This window comes from Vanellus vanellus (assembly GCF_965231255.1).
Source record: "Vanellus vanellus genome assembly, chromosome: 4".
Classification (NCBI taxonomy): Eukaryota; Metazoa; Chordata; class Aves; order Charadriiformes; family Charadriidae; genus Vanellus; species Vanellus vanellus.
This window is the reverse complement of record NC_138909.1, coordinates 65814723-65837759: the sequence shown is the minus strand read 5'-3', so window position 1 is coordinate 65837759 and position 23037 is coordinate 65814723. Positions and strand designations below refer to the sequence as shown.

Genomic DNA, 23037 nt, shown 5'->3' with positions numbered 1-23037 from the left:
GGAAATGTTTTGAGCTTGAACACATTTAAAGTTCCTCTGAGATCAAGTCTCTCTGTAGTCTCGGGGACAGAGACACCAAAAAGGGTTTCATCCTGAATATTAGTAAACCAACTCCGGCTGACGTGAATGGGTGCCCGGAGGCGCCTACTTCTCACCATGAAATCTCTCAGTTGTGAAACTATGCAGCCAGCTTAGATGAGACACCAAGCTTTACAATAATCGTAATCCACCTGTTAAAAATCACACGTGTGTAACTGGTTACAGGCTAACTCCCTTCTTGGAGGTGAAAGCTGAGACAAGGGACAGTCAGCTACAGTTATCTCTACTCCCTACACACTTCTACCATTCTCACAATACAGTGGCGGACAACAGAAGTAAATCGTCATTCTTCTAGCAGTAAAAAGGAAAAGCAAATGGACATTTATGATGTAGAACTATGCCCACAGTCTTCAGAGGTTACTTAGTCTATATACCACTCTTTTGATCATATTTGCTAAAATAAAATTGCTCTGAACAGTATTCAAGAAGTGAGACTTTTTTTTTTTCCCAGAAACAACAATTGCCTGTGTACAGTTTCACCGTTTAAAGAAAGGTTATTTTGTGTCAAAAGCCAATTTAAAGCTCTGCTACTTTCCTGAATAGGGACTTCGCAAAATGTAACATAAAGAGGTAGTTAAGCCTGATAAGATAGGCTACAGAGCATAATTAGGTTTACTGAAATCCTTTAGAACATTTTTCTCTGTCGTATTTCTCAAAGATAATATATAAATAAATATAGTATTAATATGTATAAATAATAAATAATAGAAATCTTTTAGAAATTCGCTTGGTTGACACTTGCTATTCAAAATGGTGTTACTGGGCTAAACTGAGGCTGTTTAAATTTGAAAAGTAATCTGATTTGGAAGAAAATTAATTTTAAACTAGATTTGAAAACATTAATGCCTTCCTTGAATTTCACCACTGAAGACTACTGAGGGCTCTGTTGCAACTGCCAGGGGACATAATGAACTTTTTTTTCCCATTAGCATCATAACTCTCTTAGAAAGGGCAACAAACTGCTTTCCTGTGATAGATAGCTCTGATGCCATTTCTAGGAACTACAGCTCAAAGGAAAACTCACTGCTGAAATAGTAATCTACTGCAGTATGATGAAGAATAGTAATGCGATTGTGGCTTCTTGGTATTTTCAGGCACATTCTAACTAAAACAAACAGCTTAATTTTAAGCAATTAAACGATGTAGGCACGTTCGTGGTGTTAGAAAGGGTTATTTAAGGCATTCATCGCGTATTACGCTCTTAATGTAGATTCTCGTAAAATATTGAGAACAGTATAGAAACTGGAACAGCTTTTCACATAATTATAGATTTCCCTAAATGTAATGTCGAAAGTCAAATATAATGTCTGCAAGCACAATAGGTTAATTTTTTTCCCCAATGCCGATGGAGATAATCTTGAGCTTGAACATGTCCACAATAACCATACATTGGAAATTTGAATGTGGCCAATGCATTTGAGAGCACAGGGCTATCTTTTACTAGCTCGGCAAAATACAGTCAACTTAATAACTCTCAAACAGTTAAAGCACGGATTATCACACCAGACTTTAAATGGTGAGTGGGTAAATCCAAGCCTCTGTGCTTACAGGCCTAAATGAAGCTTGCAGGAAGAGTAGGGACAGAGGTTTTAAATCAGCCTGAGAAATCTCAAGTGAAGATTTTAAACTGTTTAATGAACCTTTATAAAAACAATTTATTTAAATTAAATTTCATTGTTCACCCTGAGACTAATATGAAGTCTAGGTGGCAGAAGTTTGCTTAATTTAATCCTTCAGTTGAGGTTTGATGGATAGGTTAGCAAGTTGAGTACTACTGAGAAGACCATGTCTACTCTTCCATCTATATTTAAATTTACGATTGGCATCAGTGAGAGTGCCTTTACAAACTGTGACAATACACAATCCCCAGAAGCACAACCATTAAGAAGAGAAAAGAGATCTTCTGCCACACAGCTCCGTTTCCCACCGGTTGCCACTTCCTATATTATTCCTACTAATAATTTATCTAACTTGTTTTAACTAGCTAAAGTAACTGCGTATCACAACTTCCCTGATAGTTTGCTACTCACGTATCTTGTTCTTTAGTGGTCTTGTATAAAACAGACATGAAAATAAAGTGATACTAAAAGAAGAGTTGTCTTTACAAGCAGCCTCAGTGGATTTATTTGGCTGGCTCATATGAGTAAAGCAAGTCAGATTTGGCTTTAAAAGGTCTAACTTAAGCTCATAAAAGGTGGGAAAATGAAGGGCATATGGATGTACTTTTTTTTCTCATCCACGCAGGACAATGGGAAACAGAAAGTAGAATGTCACTTGTCACAAATAGGCTTTCACTCCCTCATCCTGACAGAAAAAAAGACATTGCCCAACAATGAAGCAGCCGTAGGAGGCAAAGAGGAAAGAAATAGTTGAAAAAAGCTATATCACCACCTGTAATTCTGAAACTCCCAGTGTCTTGCAAGTTGATGTCACACAAGAAAAAAGTCCTTCATTTGGTTTCCTACTGTTTTGCTGACCTTTCCCCATTGGTGGTGTAGCAGGAGGCAATATAAAAGTGCTTTTATTCCATACAAATTACTTGGCTGTTAAACTCTGTGAAATCTTAAAATTACAGTAGTTGCACAATATTTTTCAAGGATCCTCTCTTGGTAATTGCTTCTGACCAGAAAATTAAATATAGAAGAATGAAGTTGCAATGAACACAGGAGACACAATTTTCATTTCATTCCCAGTTGCAGAATAATTTTATTGAAATACAGACTTTCTGTATCTGAGATAAGAAGATGACCACAGGTCCTTAATGTTTTTCTTTACACTTTCCAGGTTAAACTTTTTTTTTTTTAAACTAAGATCATGTCTATATTGAGAAAAAGACTGAAAATGTCACGAACATATTTGCATATTTAACGTATTTATTTCTGCAGAATATTACATGTTAAATATTTTTTGTCATATTTTCTCATTTTTCGGTAAGCTTTGCAACTGCTCTGAACTCATGAAATACGGTCAATGGATTGCAGGTGTTTCATATGCCATTTCTAACCATCTATTGAATCAAAGGAAAAGGCTAGAAAATGCAAAAGAAACAATCTGTGTGCCGATTTTTCTGACAAAGCTGTTGGTACTAATTTTTATAGGTTCTTTGATATTCCTAAACAGTGCATCCCAACTGAGAACAATGTTTTTCTTGATATCTTTTTCCTTCTCTTTCCTGTCTCTTAACTTTAATTTCCTTTCTTTTTGTATTTTGTTAATTTTCATAAGTTTCTTTTATGCAGAATTACTAAAAGTCTCAATGTGTTTCTGCTTTCAATGAGCTCCAGACTAGCAGTCAAGGTTAAATAAGCAAAGTACATGTAGAAAACCTGAATCAATTCAAAAATGAAAGAATTGATTTTTTTATTTTAATTTTGCTCATTGATTCTGTTCACAGAAAACAAAATCAATGTCGTAGCAGTATACAGACTGTAAAGTTTGATAATATATCTCAGTACAATAAAGCGGTCAAAGCCCCTACTGTATCGTGAATTCCTCCACTTGGAACTAATTACTACAAGTAGAAAAAAGTGGCAGACTACCAGTTTTGAAGGGATAAACACAAAGGGTGAGCTAATTCAGACATAAATGCATAACAATTAGGAGAGAAAAAGTGTTTTTCGGCATTGTTGTTCATACAGTTGAAAAGCCAGATTATGAAGGAAAGCAAGTGACAATATACACTTTAGTTACAAATACAGCATAGTTTCCTCACGCGGTTATACAAGCTTTACATCAGAAACTTGAATGGGCTGAAGTTATGCTTTATTTGTAAGAAAAAGAGCTTGTTGAAAAATTATTAATACTTAAAATATCTTCTGTTGTTGTTCCTTATGATGAAGAGGAAGGATATGAATGAATAAGTTATTTAGGAGAAAATATGCAGCCTTTCTCTAAATCATAAGCTCATATACTATATAGTGTAATATCCAAATATATATATAAAATAAATATAAAAATTGGTATATGTATATAGAAAATTGGAGTCGGCGCTATAGTCTTTCTCTTTATATGATATGTATAGCTTAATAATGACTGCAGAGTCAGAGGATTTCCCTATGTGGGTTTTGACGTTGGCAATTGTACAATCCTTGGCACCATTGTTTTAGTCTAGAGTGCTCCAGCCAAGTGAATTAACTTGTGTTTAACAACAAAACTGTATGTGTATACATGTGAGTGACTGTTGATTTCCCTGTTTGCTGGTAGAGTCATTTAGCATGTTTTGATTTCTTCTCTGTATCTACCTCAATTTCCTTGTAGAGCCATTTTTCTCAGGAAAATTTGAAGGACCCAAGACTGCTTCCCCTAATTCCTCTCCCGCACTCTGTCTCATGTCCCAAGTAGTACAAAGATTTTCAAATACTAAGAATATATCTGGATTTCCAGTAATCCAGTCCTGAGGTATACATTTTTTTCTTTGTTTATCTAGCACATCATCAGGGTTGTTCTTTTTTTTTTCTTTTTTCTTTTTTTTTTTTTTTTCAGAAAATCACAAATACTTCCTTGATTCAAATACTGAAAATTCAATCTTGTTCACACTCATCTCCCAGTTACTAATTGAAGCAATCATCTAATCAAATTTCAGTCCTTTCAACGATGGAACAAAGCAGAAAACGGTGAGTTTTTCATCCTATTCATACTCCTAAATTAGATGGTATTTGATCCTGTTCCTCCACTTATGATCATTTCTGCTTACCAAATCTTTCTTACATACCATTTGTTTTTCTGGTTTGGATTCTTGACTCTGTTTAGTATCTCTCAAAATGCACTCAAAATGCAATCTGAATCTCTTGTTTTCATAGGTTTTTTAAAATGATTATCATGGTTTTTTCATTTTCTTTTTTTTTTTTTCTTTTTTTTTTTTTTTTTTAATAGCTTTGCTTTCAAGGTCCACTTAGTTCTGCAGTAACCCTGCCCCCTGGGAATCAATTTCTTAACATGAGAGTAAAGAGAGTTCACGTATTTTGTGATCCAACATCCCTTAGAGTTGGAGTTTCATTTCATAAATAATTCACTTACGAGCACATACATTCATTTTACATGATTCCTCAATGTGGCCAGGGTGCTGCGTAGTCTGCATTGTATCCACCTACAAAAAATACAAAAATATATGTCTGCTTACCGGGATGTGAGTAGGGTTTGGCTAACCTAACCCAGTATCACGGATCTTATAAGTGAGCAAAAAGATTCCTCTTCTCTCCCTTAGGTCCAAACATACTCCATAAAATAACTATTTGGCAGTGAAAACAGAATAGTGTTACGTATTGTTTAAGAGAAAGAAGGAATGAAGCGAACTATGTCCAGGAACAGGACGGTTTTAAATCACAGAAATTGTAGTGATTTGTATGTTCTTCCTTTTCTCACCTATAGTTACTGCGGACAGAACAAAAAGTACTTTCTATGAAATGGTGGGATAAATAGTGCAGTAAGTCACTAATAACATCAGATAGTTGAAAGAAGAAAAGAATAGGAATTTTATAAAAAGAACAAACAGGCAACTCTTCTTCCCCCTCATCCACTTCACCACCCCACCCCCCCCAAAAATAAAAAGAAGGGAGGGAGCGAGCCAGATTTGGAAGTCAACATAATAATACATAATATACATAATAATACATAATATACAATGACAATTCTGTGAACTCACAAGTTATTCAAAATGTCAGGTATCAACTATTATGCCACAAGGTGGACATAAAGAAAATGGAGAACTAGGGGAAAACGTGCTACCTTTGAATCACTTTGATCAATACGTTTAGGAAGGAAACGAGACACTAAAGAGACGTGCACGTCTACTGATAAACAGTGAAGGTTTCTGTCCAATATATTCTTCAAAAAAAGCTCTTAAAATATCACTCAGAAACAGGTCATCTACACACACACAAAAAAAAAAACATTAACCCATTAGGTGTCGGTTACATAACATGTTTGGATGGCGTTCACCAGTCTTTTCAGCTTTTCCGGTATTTTTGCATTATTAATAGTTTATATTTATTTCACATCACTCACTACTAAATTCTTATTTTCCTACATTTTAATGAATCACTTCTAATCTATTACACATACGCAAAGTTAAAACCAAATTACGCACGTGTAGGATAGCAATGTCAAGCATCTCTACAAAGCAGCTTTTGCTCTATGAACATAATCCATAAAAGACTCCCAAATGTCCTCAAATAAGTAACGTCTGTTCCTCAATCTAAATATGATCTTCCTACAGGAAGCCATCTGGGACACGCAAGCAAAACATTCTGCTTTGGTTGCAGAAGAAATATATTTACGCCTCAGTAAAATTCTTCATCATCATCAATCCAATTATATGCAAATCTCTTTGCTCAGTTTCCACTGTCTTAGCTTGACTAAACGGCAAATATGTTTTATAGAAATACAGGTAATGCATCTATCTACCTACCTATTTTGATCAATCTATCTCTCTAGCTATCATTTAAGTACATAGCGTACCTCAAAGTTACTAACTTCAGCAGGTATTCAAATTCATATAAAAATAAATTTTGCTAACTTTAAGAAGAATGCATTCACTGGAATAGTAGATTTGCCCAAATGTAATCAACAGGGATCTGCTAACATGTGTTTTAAATAGATTTCTCCAAGATACAAACAGAGTTGTGAGCATTCAGTGTATTCATAAGATATTTCTGACGTCAAAAGTTCATAAATGTAACAGATTTCTTCTATAATTAGACCTCTCTTCTATGACAGACACTCGTGCTATTTTTTCAGTTAACAAATCCCATAATAAATCGACGCAAGAGAAAAGCTCAAACAAGCAAAAACAGTTACCTGACACATACTGGACAAAGTGTTGAACCTTTTTGCCAAAGATGCAACGTACTATATCCTCACAAATGCAGATAATCACGGCGGTCTCAGCGCGTGTGTCTATGTTACTCGCTGACGCAGCATAAAAAGGGAAGGACAACTGTGCAATTTGTTGTGCCTCTCTACGTTGCACCTTAACAAGCAACGAGGTCTGTACCACCTGCTGATCTTAGGCATACACCAGGCAGGCATAGAGAGCAAACTGATGGAGGACCGTGCATCTGCATCGCAAGTGCTACGCGCCACATTGCACCCTGAAGACAATGCTGGAAGGAAGACAATGCTTCAAAAAGGATCAGTGGTGCGCTAAAATATGCACAGAAGGACTCCAAATATAGATTCACGTCAAATTCACACACACAAAGCCCTTCCTGTGCTCCATATCATTAACATAGATGCTTCCGTACATGATGATTGATGGAAAAAATTAGAAAATTATCTTTTCTCCTTCTCTGAATTTCTGTGAAGCGAGCTGCTGCTTTCCTCACTTTTCTATGGCAGTTGAAGAATCTTACTGATGTCCAGGAAATTGGTATTAGCGCCCTGTTCCTCCTCCCATTTCTCAGCATGAAATACACCCAAGAGTTAAATGAAGAATTGAGAGTCACTGCCTCTGTTTTCACGAGCAAGATACTTGCAGTTCTCCGCTAATCCAGTCCATAATACTGAAATACAGGCCTGGAAGTTTCTTATTACATACCGAGTCCAGTTCCCATTTATCATAGGCATAACCTCACATATTTCCTTGATAGGTTACAATTTTCTTGCATGAATATTTCAATGGGAAATGTGTTCCAGAATTTCAATGCTGTAGTATATTAAAATTATTGTAATAACAACCCCAAATTTATTCATGGGTATTTATATCTGTTTGTTCTTTTTCCTTAACTTGCATATTAATTGCCAGTGGGAAGTGAACTTTTAGTATTAGTGATATATATTTTCTATTATATGTAGTAATTTTTCATTAAATAATTGAGGAGCCACACTTTAACAGAGTATAGATGATCACAGCTACAACATGTCACAACAAACTCAGAATGATTAACTTCTGCAACCACCTTTTTATTGTTGATTATTTTTTTTTTTGCCAGTTATCCCACTTTATTCTTAGCACTAAATCTGTGTCTGTAAATACATTATGATTGCAGTATATATTACATATTGATCTGATTGGAGTGTATGTGTATTACTAAAAATTTGAGAAATTACAAGTTTCTGCAACATTCAACGTGTCTTAAACAGAACTGAAAGACACAACATGCTCATTTTTGCCAACTACAGCAAATGCCAGATAAAAATATATCTCCATAGATTTCCTGTTACATTTCACAAGATGCTTCTAACCTATTTTTAAACTTCTTTTACACACATAACTCCATTTTCAGTTTGTGACAGAAATCAAAACGGGATATGGGGAACTATAGGAATCGTATTGAATATATTCCTTATAATATATATGTTGAATAAGGAATACTAATTCTCATGATATTAAACAAACAAAAGAAAAGAATCAGTAAAGAAAATACTCAATATCATTATGTTGTACCATTTGTACAATATTTGTGAATCATTAAAGGCCATATATAGGGTAAGAAAAATAGGCAAATTGAAACTGATGAAAAGTTTGTCCAAATAAGGAATGAGAAATGAGTAAGGACTACTACATACGATCACAAAGAGATGCATAGATTTAGTCATCAGAATTTCTGTAATATATATGGTCTAATTTAATATAAGAAAACCTATTTAGCCTTACTTAAATTCAATTTGTCATATTCTTAACGACTTTGCATCAGCTGGGTCTAGTTTTGCCCCTTCATTGTGGCTACTGCTGACTCCTGCATGTTAGGTAAAAAGTAAATCAAGCCCATCAAAACTAAACCTTTTTCTTCATACCAAAACCAGAAAAGTAAACAAACTACCATTTTAACCCACCATTACAAGCATAAAATTGATAAAACAATCATGTGTCATTCATTATCTTTACAAACTCTCTGGTTTATTGATTTCCTGCTCACACTATGCCTGTGAACGAATTGTGAACATTAAGGCATCTGTCGAATCCCACCACTTCCTATTATTAGGACATTAGGATTATGTTCTGTTGACAGTCATGCTTTGCAGTAATATAGTGATGTATTTACCACTCTTCATGTCAAGCACCAGAAGATTGTTGGCTCGCAAAGACAGTGGTTAGAGATGGAAAGACTGTGTCCATGCCATTGCCCTGAACTTAATTCATTCATCCTCACAAACTGAAGAATTTATACATTAAAATGCAAAAAAAAAAATCACATGTATTTAACTGTTTAGCAATCAGTTCTTTCTAAAAAAAATCCAAAAGGTTGTAAATTAGTCATAAACATATATCTTCTACTAGTCGTAGGTAGGAATGAAACCCAAAATACAAAATATCCCATTTAACTTTCTCACTTTAACTTTCCATTCTAACTATTCACTCTCACACAAACACAGTAATAACAAAAATGTTGTATATTTAATACTATTTACTAAAATGCCTTGCAATTCCTGAAGCAGAGAACTGTCTTCACTACAATGCAGTATAATGATATTATTGTTCTATTTTCAACACATATGCGTTGACTTATTTCAGATAGACAGTCTTCAGAAACATAACTTGCTAATAGTTTCTTGAAGGCACAGAGTAGAATAACATAGGATTAATCTGCCTAAAAAGTATCAGTAATGCAAACTTTGATGGGGTTTGCATATTACTTCTATAATGCATTTATTAAAATTCTGTCACCTTACCCTACTGAACTAATGCATTAATACAGTCTTGTAAGAAGCACCATAACAATAAGAATGTTACCTATTTAAGTTATTTATTACAATCTTAAGTCAGCAACACTTTGGTCTTTCTTGAAAACTGAGTAATACTGCTGTGTCAAGAGAAAAAAAAGGCTCACAGAAAAAGAGAACAGTGAGTACTGATATCCTTAGATGCCTCTGATGCTGCAAACCTCACACTAAGAGGTTTGTGCTGCTCTTTAAACAGCTTACAGAACATAGCTTGATCTTGGTGTAGATAATGCTACTAATAGTTTAATCTGTCATTAAGAAACCAAGGCATGAAAAGCCTGGCCCACGTTTTGTTGTTGTTGTTTCTTTTCTTTTTTTTTTTTACTTTTCTTAGCAGTACAGGAACACACTGGAAGGCAAATATCTGTATAATTCTTTTTCTAAACGGATGAAATTCCATTTCAAAACTAGTGAGATATTTTTACGTCATCTTATACCTCCAGAGGGTTGAAATCTTTTTCTCAATTTCTAGACTAAACATATAGTGGTATATTAATTGCTACTGTATCGACATTGTTCTTTAATAATTTTTGCTGGTATTTACTCCTGATATATTTATGAAGAGCGATCAAATCTCCTCTCACCATTTACTTTCCTAAGGCTCTGAAGTACACGTAGCAGTGCTTACAACCAGATGGCAGGAATAGTTACCACCCTCATCCATCTGCTCCACCCTTCTGATGGGCATTAAAGCCTCCGGGGCAGGGTTACACGATATGCCTATGAATGAGCTCATGCGCTATTGCAGTCTTCAGCTGGGTGTATTAAAGTAAAAGAATTCCTGTTTTGGTTTACCCTAATATACCAGGCAGTGGTTCGCAAAGTGATTCAAAGGAGGTTCAAGTATTCATGCCTTGAGGATAGCAACAGCTTCTGCCATCCAGTTTTAGCCTTGCCGCAGCATGTCTCTCAGAGCCGTAAGTCTGAATAAGCAAAGGCCTTTTAGTCATCTCTTGCACAGCTAACTCTATATTCCGTGGTTATTAAACAGCTCTTTCTGAATCTCTAAGTGTAAGCTTAATTCTTCCTGAAAATAGCCGATGAGAATAATATACAGACTTCTCACACGAAGTCTCACGAATGACTGGCGAATGGCACGAATGTGTCTGTTTCTCTCACAGCAGCCTGCAACTCGATGCAGCCTTATGTTACAGAAACAAATTCGCCTGTATCACACTGGTGCTCATAATAACTGCCTAATGCATTCAATTCTCCTCTTTTTCTACTGTTTCCATCTCATGATTTCCCGAATCTGAATTTACAACTGAATTTACAACTTATAGTCTTGTTCTTGCTATTGTGAGTTGTTAAGTTTTATTTTAATTGCTACAGTCTAAAAAGTTTTCTCGACCTTCATCTAGTACGGTCTAATCCTCATCCAAACTCGTGATGTTTATCATATTTTTTTCACAATCAAGCTTCATTATTACATTTGCACTCTGTGCACAAAGGCTAAAACATAAAGCAAAATCAGTCTTAAGACTGATGCTTGACTCGAGTGAGTCATTTTCCCTCTATTTATAATGTTTACCTTTGCAACAACACCAATCGTCATCTCATTTTAGTGAATTTCTTAGATATTTTGTAATTCCTCTAGTAATCCCCATCTTCCTTAGGTGCACAAATAATTTCCCAGGTGGCACAGTATCAACTGCTTGCTGAAGTCCAAAGAGAGAGATTACTAAATTTTCTTTATCTATGAAATTGGTTATCTTTTCAAAGGCAGGTATCAGATTGGTTTGTATAAACTCCTTTCAGTAAAGCCATTTTCAATTTCCATTTTATCCCATCTTCCTTCTTCCTTTATGTCAGCAACTCAATTTTTTCATATAAATGCCGCTTTACTGTTTGATAAAAAATGAGGTCACACTTTTAGACCTTTATCCCTTTTTTCCATCATCCCCACTACTTAAATATAAATACTGTATTTGCTATTCTCCAACAAAACAACACCATTTTTGCCCTAACAGGGTTATTTACAAGAAGACTTGGGATGCTTTGTTCTATATCACTCAGAATTCTGTGATGACGCTTATCTGTTCCTCCTTGACTTACACACCTCAAACTTCAAGTTTTGCTTCTATCATCTCAGACACTTCCATCTTTTGCCTCCCATGTGCAACATTATCACCTTTAAAACTAAGGCAAAGTTTTAATTTCATTTCTGCATCACATCTACATTATCTTTCACCTCTAAGTGTAATAATTGTCTGGCTTCTCTCTTGCTCTCATTTTGTTAATATAGCTTAATAAAGTTTTATTTTAATCATCCCTTTAATGTCTATCTCAGTTGACATTTGTCAGCCCTTTATCCCTGTACTGACCACACCCCTATAATGTACCTCTCTTTGATTATCTGACTTCCCTTCTCCTCCCTTTTCTCATTACTTGTAATTTTCCTGATCACCTAACTTACTCCGTTAAGAAAAAGAATAAATTCCTCTCATGTCTGTACACAGAATTAACACCTGTGCGTCTGAGCCTCTGAGAAGGTATTTGAGATATTGTACCTCACCTACCTCCCAGACATGTTTATGAAAAGTATTTCCATGTCACCTTCCCCCTACCTGTCAGCGGCACTATAATCACTGTCTATGGCCGTTACTGAAGGCCAATGCTGAAGAGAATAAGCCATATAGATTGAACAGGGAATGTACTTTTCCGAGTCCCGGAATTAATCTGCCTAAAGGCAACATGTCTGCGTTCTCCACCAGTGACCCTTTGTCACTTCAGACACCACACGACGCTTGTTTATAAATCCTCCAGCCATCACACGGTACTCACCAAGACAGAAAGAAAATAAAGATTAGCAAGACTTCAGTGTCTAATGTGTATAAAAATGGAGGTAAATGACAAATATCTAATTCTTCGATGCAATTTTATTTTTTAAAGGAATTAATAACTGTTTTGTTTTAAGGGGGACCTTTTTAATCATTGCCTAATTTATAACCTGCATGGAATGGTATTGGTCAATTAAATTTGTTGCTTACTAAGGTCTTCATTTGCATATATAAGGCCAAAGAGGACTTCTAGATAAATGTTTTTGAGCGACAGGAGCATCATTCATGGTATTAAATGCTTTATAGATATATTTAAAACAGACTGCTATGATGTGGCAGGAATAGCAAGCTGATACGTTTATTGCTTACTTTGCAATGTGAAGTATTACTTTTCATCTCATGGGCACAACAGACTTCCCAGGAATGCTTTGCGCTTCAGCCCTTTGGAGACACCAGGCCAGTAATCCCTGCGCAATATAGACCCTCCTACTATACCCGGGGTACGACAGGCTTCAGGGCCTGCTCTCCCCCCCAGCCCCCCTCCTCCCGCCCTTGCTTCAGCAAGGGATTGACTAGAGAGGAGAATAAATGCAATAATGCTGCGTGGAGCAGGGACCCTGTCAGAGCAGCAGAAGAACCGTTCCCGGGTGGATAAACCTCCAGCCATCAGGCAGCAGAGGATTATGCCAAAGGCACAGTCAGGTTCTAAAAGTAGAGTCTCGCAGAGTGGCCGAAACTAAAAGGAAAACTTACGGAAAGAAGTGAGAGGAAAAGACGACAGGGAGGGCTGGGTTTTGCTACTTTATACAGTCCCCTTAGTATCCTTATTAGATTTAGATTGGCTATAAGGAAGAAATTCTTTACTCTGAGGGTGGGGAGACACTGGCACAGGCTGCCCAGAGAAGTTGTGGAGGCCCCATCCCTGGAGGTGTTCAAGGCCAGGGTGGATGGGGCTTTGAGCAACCTGGTCACACCTAGTGGGAGGTGTCCCTGCCCATGGCGGGGGGGGCAGAACTAGGTGATCTTTAAGGTCCCTTCCAACCCAAACCATTCTATGATTCTATGGTTCTAGGATCCTTAGGCAGGAAATGGCTACAACAGACCTCCCAGCCTTTATAACAAATTCCAAAGTACAATTAAGTATCACTCTCACCCTAGAAAACTCACTGGCCATGACAACACCCCACCTTGTAGGGATGTTGTAGTAAAAAATAAATAAAAAAATACCCAAGATCACTCGGAAAACAGAAGACAAGGGTAAGCATTGCTACCAGTCTGTCACCACTTTGAAAAGAAATGCCTGAGTAGGGACAGGCTGTATCTTTTAGATGAGCATAGGTTGTGTCCACTATTTGAACAGATCACAGGAAGCATGGATGTAAAACAGAGATTCACAAAACCACATTATTTGAAGATGAGTGTTATTCAGTAGACAGAAACTGAAATTAGGTTTCCTGAATCCCTCTTCAGTGCACCTCCGAGTTGTAGTCAAAAGGTTTGTAAGATTTGTAAATTTCTGTTTACTCCATACATTCATCTAAATACTCACTTAAGTTACGTTATGGAAGCATCACAATGATGAGCTAAGTTTATAAAGAGCACAGTGATCCTTAGCTACTACATTATATGTATGCAAAATACTATGGAAATCAGTATGCTGACAGGGTAAACCTGTTTACATTGTCACCTGTTCACTTTTTCTTAAAATGAAGTTCAAAACAAGAGGGGGGTTTGTGTGTATGTCTTCCCTTTCAAAGGAAACATAAACTCCCTGCTTCTAAATAAGGTGCAACTTTTGAAGTCCTTTATCAATGAGCAGTATGGTGTTTCCTAACAAATAAGGGCTTATTTCATAGTCCGTCTTATGAGTGCAGCGTGGTAGATTGGTTTAATTAAAGTCTGTCAAATTATCATAAGGATTTTACATTCTGCAAATAATTGCTTTTTCTTGTCTATTCACTTTTTGTTAATGGAAACAGAGAAAGTTGTTTTTATCTTTAAAATATGATGTAGAATAAAGAAAAAAAAAGAAATAAAAATGAGCAGCTAATGAAGTGACCTTTAATTTCTCGGTCATCCTTTTAACCTAAAACGACAAAAATTAAGCTAGATTTTACAGTACTTATATATATGAAATTATGTCATGTGTCCAAATAAAAGTATCGTTCTCACAGTACACATCTGAAAGTAGCTGAAGAGTAGAATGCAATGGAAGTTGCATACAAATGTTTGTGAGATCAGTTAAATTACCTCACATTACATCGCGTTCTGGTGATTCAAATATAGTGTATTTTACATGCTTAGAGATATTAGGTGACCACTAGTCATTTTGCTCATAAATTCTTCACCACAAATTAATTGATGTACAGAATAGGTACATGGGAATGTGGAGTTAACACTATATGCTGTTTTGGTTTAGGGTTTGGGGTTGTTTGGGGTTTTTTTCCTCCTTTGTGATCAAAAATAAAAAGCACCTTTTTCTACTGAGATAGCAAAATGCATACTTTAGGACCCAAAATCAGGCTGAGGTGTGCCTCTGCTTCTTTTATATTAAATTACATCTCACATGCAGTGCGCGCATACTGTGAAATGACTTTCTCTATCAAGGAACATTACAGAAGTCCAGTTTATTTTTACACAACTGCCCCTGCTCAGCAGATTGGCAGTAGTAATATTCGGTAGTAAAACAGGTTAGAACTGCTATACCATATCTTGGGGGGAGAGGGAGGGCAAATAACAAAAAGACTTTTTTTCCAAATGAGTTTCCGGAGCCGCGTGTGCACCAATGAATCTTTGATTAGCCTGGCTGGCAAGCAGAGCACACCAGCCAAGGCTGATAGGTGACAATTCTAGATATTTATTTGTGGGGGTTTCTATTTCAAACAGAAGGATGCCTCAGAAATTAATAACAGGTGCATACTTCATGTATATTATAATTGGTTTTCTGCATCACAGTATAACATTTTACAAATGAAAGGCTTCTCTCTTTTTCTTCAAATAGCAAGAGTACTGAGCTGATTTAATCTTAAAATTTGCATAACCTTTTTCCTGATACCTTTTCATTAGTTAGTCCTTCTATTTTGAGTCCTTCTTTGGTAATCAGGATGCCCACAAACAGAAAAGTTTCAAAATAATTTAGAAAATTTCCACAAAGACATCTTTCTGTGGTTAGCTGTCACACACCAGTGTACTGAAGTGCTGAAAAGCAGCCAGCATGTGTTAAAAGAAAAAAGGGAAAGCGCAACTACCAATTTTTTTTCCATTCTTCTATTTGCAAATGACATGGAAATACCAGCTCTGTAAACCAGAGAGAAACTTGCTAGAAATACACATAAATCACTTGGTCATGGTGTAGTTATTCCAGGACCCCCAATATTTCCACTTAGGAGGTGACAATTTATTCTTCTTTCCCTGCGAGAAGTACAGCAGCAGGACCCTATTAAAAACCACCGATTCGCAAAATATTTGGAAAAATTATGTAACTACTGAGCAGAGTTAAAAGAAGCGACTTTAACAGTTTGAATTTTTCAGTTACAGGTTTCTTCATTATTTTCAAAGCTTCTTCAAGAAAATGAGAGACCTTTGGAGTCCTCCTTTTTCTTAAAGCCTTCATATCATGTATCAGGGGGAAAAAAAAAAAGTTAGTGGTTAACTTTCCAACTTCTGGCTTTCCTAGAAACAAACAAATACATGATTTAGGTCCATGAAAGAAACTCTGCTTTGCAGGAAGGAAACTACTTAAGCCCTCTCTGTATATCGGGCAGGAACTTGAGAAATCCAAGGCTGTAGATTTTTTGCTCATGCTTGCTAAATTTGAAATAATTGCAAATTCATTTCAGGATATCAGAGAGGGGACTAAGAAGGAGGAAAATACCTATGGCAGGTTTTAACACCATAGAGTAGCTAGGCCCTTTTTTGGAGCAGAGTACCAAATAAGACTGATTTATTGCGGAACACGAGGAAAACAGCAGCAAGAGGAACGCTGGTATCTCCCTGTTGGTGTGTCTGCACACGCTGTGGGTACCGCACTGGGGTAGCTTTTACTTTGTGGATAGTGAGGTCCACTCAACAGAACTTTATAAACATCAATAAAGTCTTTCCACATATCGTTTCTCTTTTGCATCACATGTGAAGGGAACACACGTTAGCACCACCTCTGGTGACACATCAAAATGGAGCGGGAGAGAAGTATACACTGGACATACACCACAGTGCTACTGGGATGAACAGGAATGTCATTGTGAGCAATTATATCTGCTCAAGTAGTAGGAGCAATGTTCAATAAACTCTTCCCCATCTCCTCCTTTTAAGGTCGGTCTTTATAAAAAAAAAAAAATAAAAAAAAAAGTATTTGTGGATGCTTGTTAACATTCAAGAGGATAGAAACAAGCTGGCCAGGTACCTGTCCTGATTCTTGATGCACAGAAGTACAGCAGGAACCCATGAAACTAAGAGGGAGGAAAGTAAAAGTCACTGAAATAGCCTTATTTCAATTTCCCTCACTACTTTTTATGTCTGCTGATACCAGGCAGGAGAAAACTGCATTCTTTGTAACAGGGGCAAGGTCTTGGAGCAAAGAGGTGCAGTCACACATGAAACTTCGTTACAAAATATATTCTTAAAAAAAATAATAAAATTATTTTTCCATTAGATGGTTTCAACCATGCAAATGAGTGTCAAGGAACTATTACCACCCTACTAAAGAGATGGATGTCGAGTTATAAATCTGACGCAGCTATCTCATTATTTATTTTAAAACAAAGTATTTTGAAACGTTTAGAAAACCTGATCTGACCAAAATATTCTCCTGATTTTATTCCTGAAATATAATTTGTGTTACTGAAATAAATTCTAACAAAAAATATTCAAATTTCTGAGCAACGATGCAATTCCGAACACTATAATACTTCATTTCAGTCTCACCTTACCAGATTTCACTTAGGTTCTCACTATGTAACTATGTTTCCTGAAAGCCTGTAATGATTCAAAACTGTTTAGAGATAACAATTAAACCAGAATAATTATGCTCCTCACTGTGTGTTTCACATTTACTAAGTCAGTGTTCTCCCTTATGCTTTTAAGGAGAGAGAAGGGAAGGGAAAAAAAAATAAACTAAAAAGGTGGTGCATCTTCAACGAACGCAGACATTTTAGATATACTTGGTCTACTCAATTTGTTTTAAGTCGAAGAGTGAAAAGGAATCTTTGACAAAACTGTCATCTTTAAAATATGGTGATATTTCATTTTCCCCCTTCTGCACGATTTAGATTGCCTGGAACTGAAATACTTCCAGCAGCCACTGTGTCCAATTTTTCAGAGCTGTCACTTCCTAGCAAATCTGCTTAAGCAAAATACTTACGTTGTTAGAAAACAGAGCAAACATATAATATAAAATGCTTTCTATACTCCTTTGCAGGACAAACGGTATTCAAGCACACAAAACAGCAAGAACGTGCAAAAGTCTGGAAGCTGATTTCTATAGACTCTTTTAAATCCATACATCTGGTACTCCCACGATTACTTTCCAAAGATGGCTAGACTTAGCTTATTTTTTCTGCACAATAATTATAATCAACACGATACAATCAAACAATAATCAAAATGCCATTTCCAAAGAAACCACTCCGGGTCATCAGAATTAAAGGACACTAAAACAGAAGATGATAATTTTTAACCCTCTCTAGTCCACATGACCTTTTGGTCAGCATTTGATGCCCTGCAAGGTAACGCAACATTGCTACGGCTTTGCACTCGCGTGCCTTTAGCCTACGATATAAAGTAAAGAGAACAGACATTGCATGAAATGTAAACAAACCCTGTATGCTGAAATGAACTACACGGACAAAAGTTAAGATCTTTACCTAGGATGCAGATTACACTTTGCAGAAAGAAAAAAAAAAAAAAAAAAAAAAAGAAAAGAATAAAGTAAAATGTTGTTTTTCAAGAGTGATTTTTAAACTCTGATTGTCAACTTTTACAGGTGAAAAACTGCAGAATGGTTTTTGGTTGTTACAGGCCAATAATTATACTTTTTTGCTTCCTGAATTTTTCTAATATTTCCTGCTTTTATTAATTTAATTTCTGCATGATTATACAGAAATCTTCTGAAGAAGTTTACACATGAGGAATTATGTAAGGCTGGAGCTGCTTCCACTGCTTTAGAAAGCCCGTCGTGTTACAGGAAAGTCAGTGCTTCCTACAGTGTACAATTCAAATCCCAATACTCTGATGGCCCGTTAACACCAAATATGTCACCCTTTAGCACCGCAGAATCAATACACTGGAATGTCATGGTACCCTGATGGGCCACAAAGCCTCTGTATACATTTATTAGACAAAGATTTTATATTACTTCAGAGGAGAAATGTGACAAGTTAAAATCAATTTCAAGTTTCTTACTAAGAAGGAAATAGTCCTAGGTAAATAAAAGACTTTTTTGAAGTTTCACTCAGTCAAACATAGGAACTAAACAAAGAAGGTCAAAGTCATTTGGACGTGTTCTTCTGAACAGGGACACTTGCATGTGCACATTGTTATAAATTCTACCCCTCACTTTCAAGCTTTTTTTTTTTTTTTTTTTGACAGCTCTTTCATACCCAGATCATCACCCATCCCGGCCTTGCTGGGATCTCCTTTCAGGAAAGGATAAGAAAAATACAAATATAACCTAATATAAATATTCCATTATAATCAAATAATAATATGCCAAAGCCTAGATACAGAAAGCTTTTCTAAAGATACCTTAATTCATTTTCTCACAAGATCATTTAAGTATTGGGACTACTAAAATGAAGACCAGACAATTTCTTGCATTTTGAAAATGCTTCTGTAGCACACTCCAAAGAACTCAAGAGAAAGTTATTGACCTTTCTGACAACACTGGGAATTTGCAGACGAGACAAAACCATCAATATTTTCTCACAATTAACTTTTCAAAATATATTTAGAGACCAAGACAAGAAGCAGTGCTGATCATTTGCCTTCTGTCTTTGTGGAGATGGATAAGTAACCAGTCCTGGCCAATTTGAGATTCCTTGGACGTTTAACAGAAAAAGCATTAAAAAAAAAAACAAAACAGCCCTGAGCTGCTGTGCAGCTGACAGAATAAATATTGTCTTTCTTTAATCTCTAGATTTCAAAACTATGTCCATTTGATTTTTTTTTTCTCTCCTTTACTTCATGGAATCCTGCATACTTCCGAGATCTCATTTAAAAACAAAAACAAAAACAAAAACAAAACCCCAAAAAACACAATACAGGCCTCAGTACACAAAATTTAACATTTGAGCTTTACTACTGTACTAATTCTTAGAGAACCGAGTAAGGTGATGTTATACAAAATTGTTTACTGCCTGCAAGATAGCCAGTCCACAAACAATTTCTGTAAATATTGAACCGATATTGTCAGATCTAGCCCAGAGAGAAACAGAACAAAACCAAGTATTTCTGTAGAGAGTTCTAAACCTCCATAGGCTTGATTACTTTCTAGACCAATACAAAAATTCCCTGTTACTGTCTTCATGGTATTTTTAATCACAAAACCCAAAAAATGAATATGAACTTCATAGAGCAACCTTTATATTTTCTCTACACAGGTTCAGATTTCAATTTGTAAACAATACACCATTCTTCCGGGCAAAGATTTTTTTCTTCCTGAGAGCTATTTAAACCATTTGACGCCATCATTTCTTGTGTGACACCAAACGTGCTATTTTCCAAGCCGCTATCCTCCATACCCTGCCATTTCTAAAGAATCACTACACGCCTCCCCCGCAAAGCTCAATATTGCTTAGAAAGAAACAACCCATGCGTTCACCTGGAGGTGAATTTTCTAGCAATAGGCAGCACGTGTTGTGTCCCATCATAAAAATTTTAAAGTATTTTTGCTAATCTATTCTCACTCTGCTCGTACAAATAGTCAAACTCAATTAAATGGATGTACTGATGCTATAACTCCTACCGGATTGCCAAAAGCTAAACACTGTGGTTTAGCAGCTGATGGCCCAGACTTCCAAGTCTTACACAAGCCTGTGTTAGACATTCCCAAAGGAGCAGTGAAATAGATCCCATACAGATTGGCATAAATTCAAAATATTGACACAGCGTACACTGAAATCATGTAAGAAGCATATAAGTTAAAGCTGTCACATGAGTTACCAAACTAACCACCTAGCATAATAACGCCAGGTCTAGTTTGCTATTTTAGTTTCTCTGTCCTTAAGGAACTCTCCACATGTGGGATTACATATATAGGAAATTATACATAAGAGAGGTTAGTTTCTTCTCAGTAATAAAGTCATGCCTTTAACTGAAGCTAAAGAAGCAATTTACTGTATTCAAAAGAAGAAAAAGATACTTGCAATATATTTCCATTAAGATACACAAAATACTTAAATTCATAAAATAAATGCTTACAAATCCATGTGAAAATTAGTTATTCTCTCAGTTAAATGGCAGATGAACAACATAGATTAGCATCTATATAAATAAGCGATAAGCCAAAATTCAAACTGGATTCTAATGAGTTTTAGTTTTATATTAATTCACTACAATATGTTTCCGTATACAGCAAACTACTGCTGTAGAAATGTGATTCTTCAATACCTTTCATAAATACGGCTCTTCAACATATTTAAGTATGCAAGAGAATAAAGTTGTCAGCATTGAAGTTTTAATAATCACTTGCAGGTAAAAAAATTGCATGTAAAACATTTAACATGAACTGTGCCTTTAAGGCAGTAGCATAGGCAGCGCTTCTCACAGGTGCCAGCTAACTCCACTTTTTTTTTTTTTTGTTCCAAAAATGTAAACTAAAGCATATAGCACCTCATGATACTTTTCATTATAGTGACATTAAATACTGTGAAAGAATGATTTTGTGGAAGTCTGGCAACACAACTGCTGATAGTATGAAACATAACCTAAATTGAGGGGATTATCAGTAGGACTTCCCATTAATACATTAGTGAATGTCAATAAAAAGAAAAAAAAACAACTGGCTCAAAAAATGCAATGCTGCCACTTTGCTGTGCGAAATCAATGCATTCCTTCTCAGAAGCTGTTTTCATACATGTGCCGTTCTCCTTTTCGCTCAATCAATGACATCCAGAACAAGTAGAGATTTAAAAAAAAAAAAAAAAAAGACGAAAACCAAACCAACAAAACAACTAAAAGAAAAGAGCTGAATATTGTTTCTACATGCTGCAATAAAAACTGAAAATTTCAAGTGATCGTGCCAATTTCCTTCCAAATAACGGGCCTTAGTTATAACTCTAGGTGTGCAAATTGCATGCGGGGGGGGGGGGAGAAAAAAACCAGGAAGACTCCTGAGAATATCCACAGGTTTTGTCTCTTGTGAAGCATTCAGCACACAAGATTTTCATAATTGCTACTTCCCTTGTATGCTTTAATATTTTCTATGACGTCTCTTACCAACTCACGAGTGTCTCTTAGCAGACGTTGCTGGGCTTAGTTCTAAGTCTCAGGAGAGGTAGGGTACTTTTGCCAATTAGAAATAAGCAAGTTGTTTAATTAACACACCCTTTTCATTAATGGTTTAACCCAAAGCTGACAAAAAGTCTTTGTTGCGAACCGTGAACAAAGAAAGGAGTACTAATTAAACATATTGAAGTTTCTAAAGGGATAGTTTCTTTCAGCACCCGAGGGATTCTTTGAACTCCTCAGAGGACCTCCAGAACCTTCCAAGAGCACTTGAAATTTCTGATAGCCGTCCCACTCGCTCAGGGAAAAAAGAAAAAAATAAAGCAAAAAACACGAAGCCGAAAGATTCTGCACACTTCTGATGGTTTAGAGTTAAGTTTGCGTAAAGATAGATGTTCAAAGTCTTTGGACCAGACTGAAACACAATAGGTTTTGACTTCGTAGTAACGCAAGTGTAAACTCCAAACCGGAAAACTGTTTCCAATTCAAACTTGAATTCATCAGGTCAGGATGGGCTGATGTCATCTAACTAAATGTTGACAGTCAAATTCTGTGAGCCACTGTGAGCTACAGCTTAGACATTACATGGAAGCTAAACTGATGCAGAGGGGAAGAGGAAAGGCGATTCCCTACACTGGGCCCTAAGTACCTACCAGCGGGGTAAACAGAGAATTCCGTTCTACTGCCACAAATCTGTTACTTTCTACCTTCTCTCAGGCTGTCTCTGTGCATTTATTATGGGTATGTGATGCACGCATTTTCTTAAAATCAACTGGCCAAGCCGAGACGTAACAGGCAAGGTTTTCCAACTGGACCTGAGTTTGAACTGAGGGCTTCTGAGGCAAGGCAAAGCGTGGCTTTCCTGGAGACAGCTAGCAGTGGTCTTTGCTTCAGCTGTCCACCTTACTGCCCCTCGCAGATATCTCCTCCCACAGCTGGAAAAGCAGGGCTTTTTATGAGGCAGCTGCTCAAAGCTGCAGTTTACAGCCTGGTATAGTAAGGTGAAAGAGCACTGATTCTTTAATATTTGGGCTTCAGCTTGCACCGATCCAGTAAC

General features: G+C 36.3%; 1 protein-coding gene across 3 annotated transcripts in view; it reads right to left on the bottom strand.

Moving 5' to 3' along the window:
* PCDH7 (protocadherin 7) overlaps positions 1-23037 on the bottom strand; it is a gene marked incomplete at its 5' end in the record, with an annotated part of 284465 nt that overhangs the window by 225279 nt on the left and 36149 nt on the right. The window contains one exon of one of the 3 annotated variants that reach the window (XM_082482800.1): positions 5126-5185. The exons of 1 other annotated variant lie outside the window; for it this stretch is intronic. In XM_082482800.1, coding sequence (XP_082338926.1) covers positions 5126-5185 — 60 coding nt within the window. The remainder of the gene's footprint in view (positions 1-5125; positions 5186-23037) is intronic. One more of the 3 variants, XM_082482801.1, reaches the window with a different exon arrangement.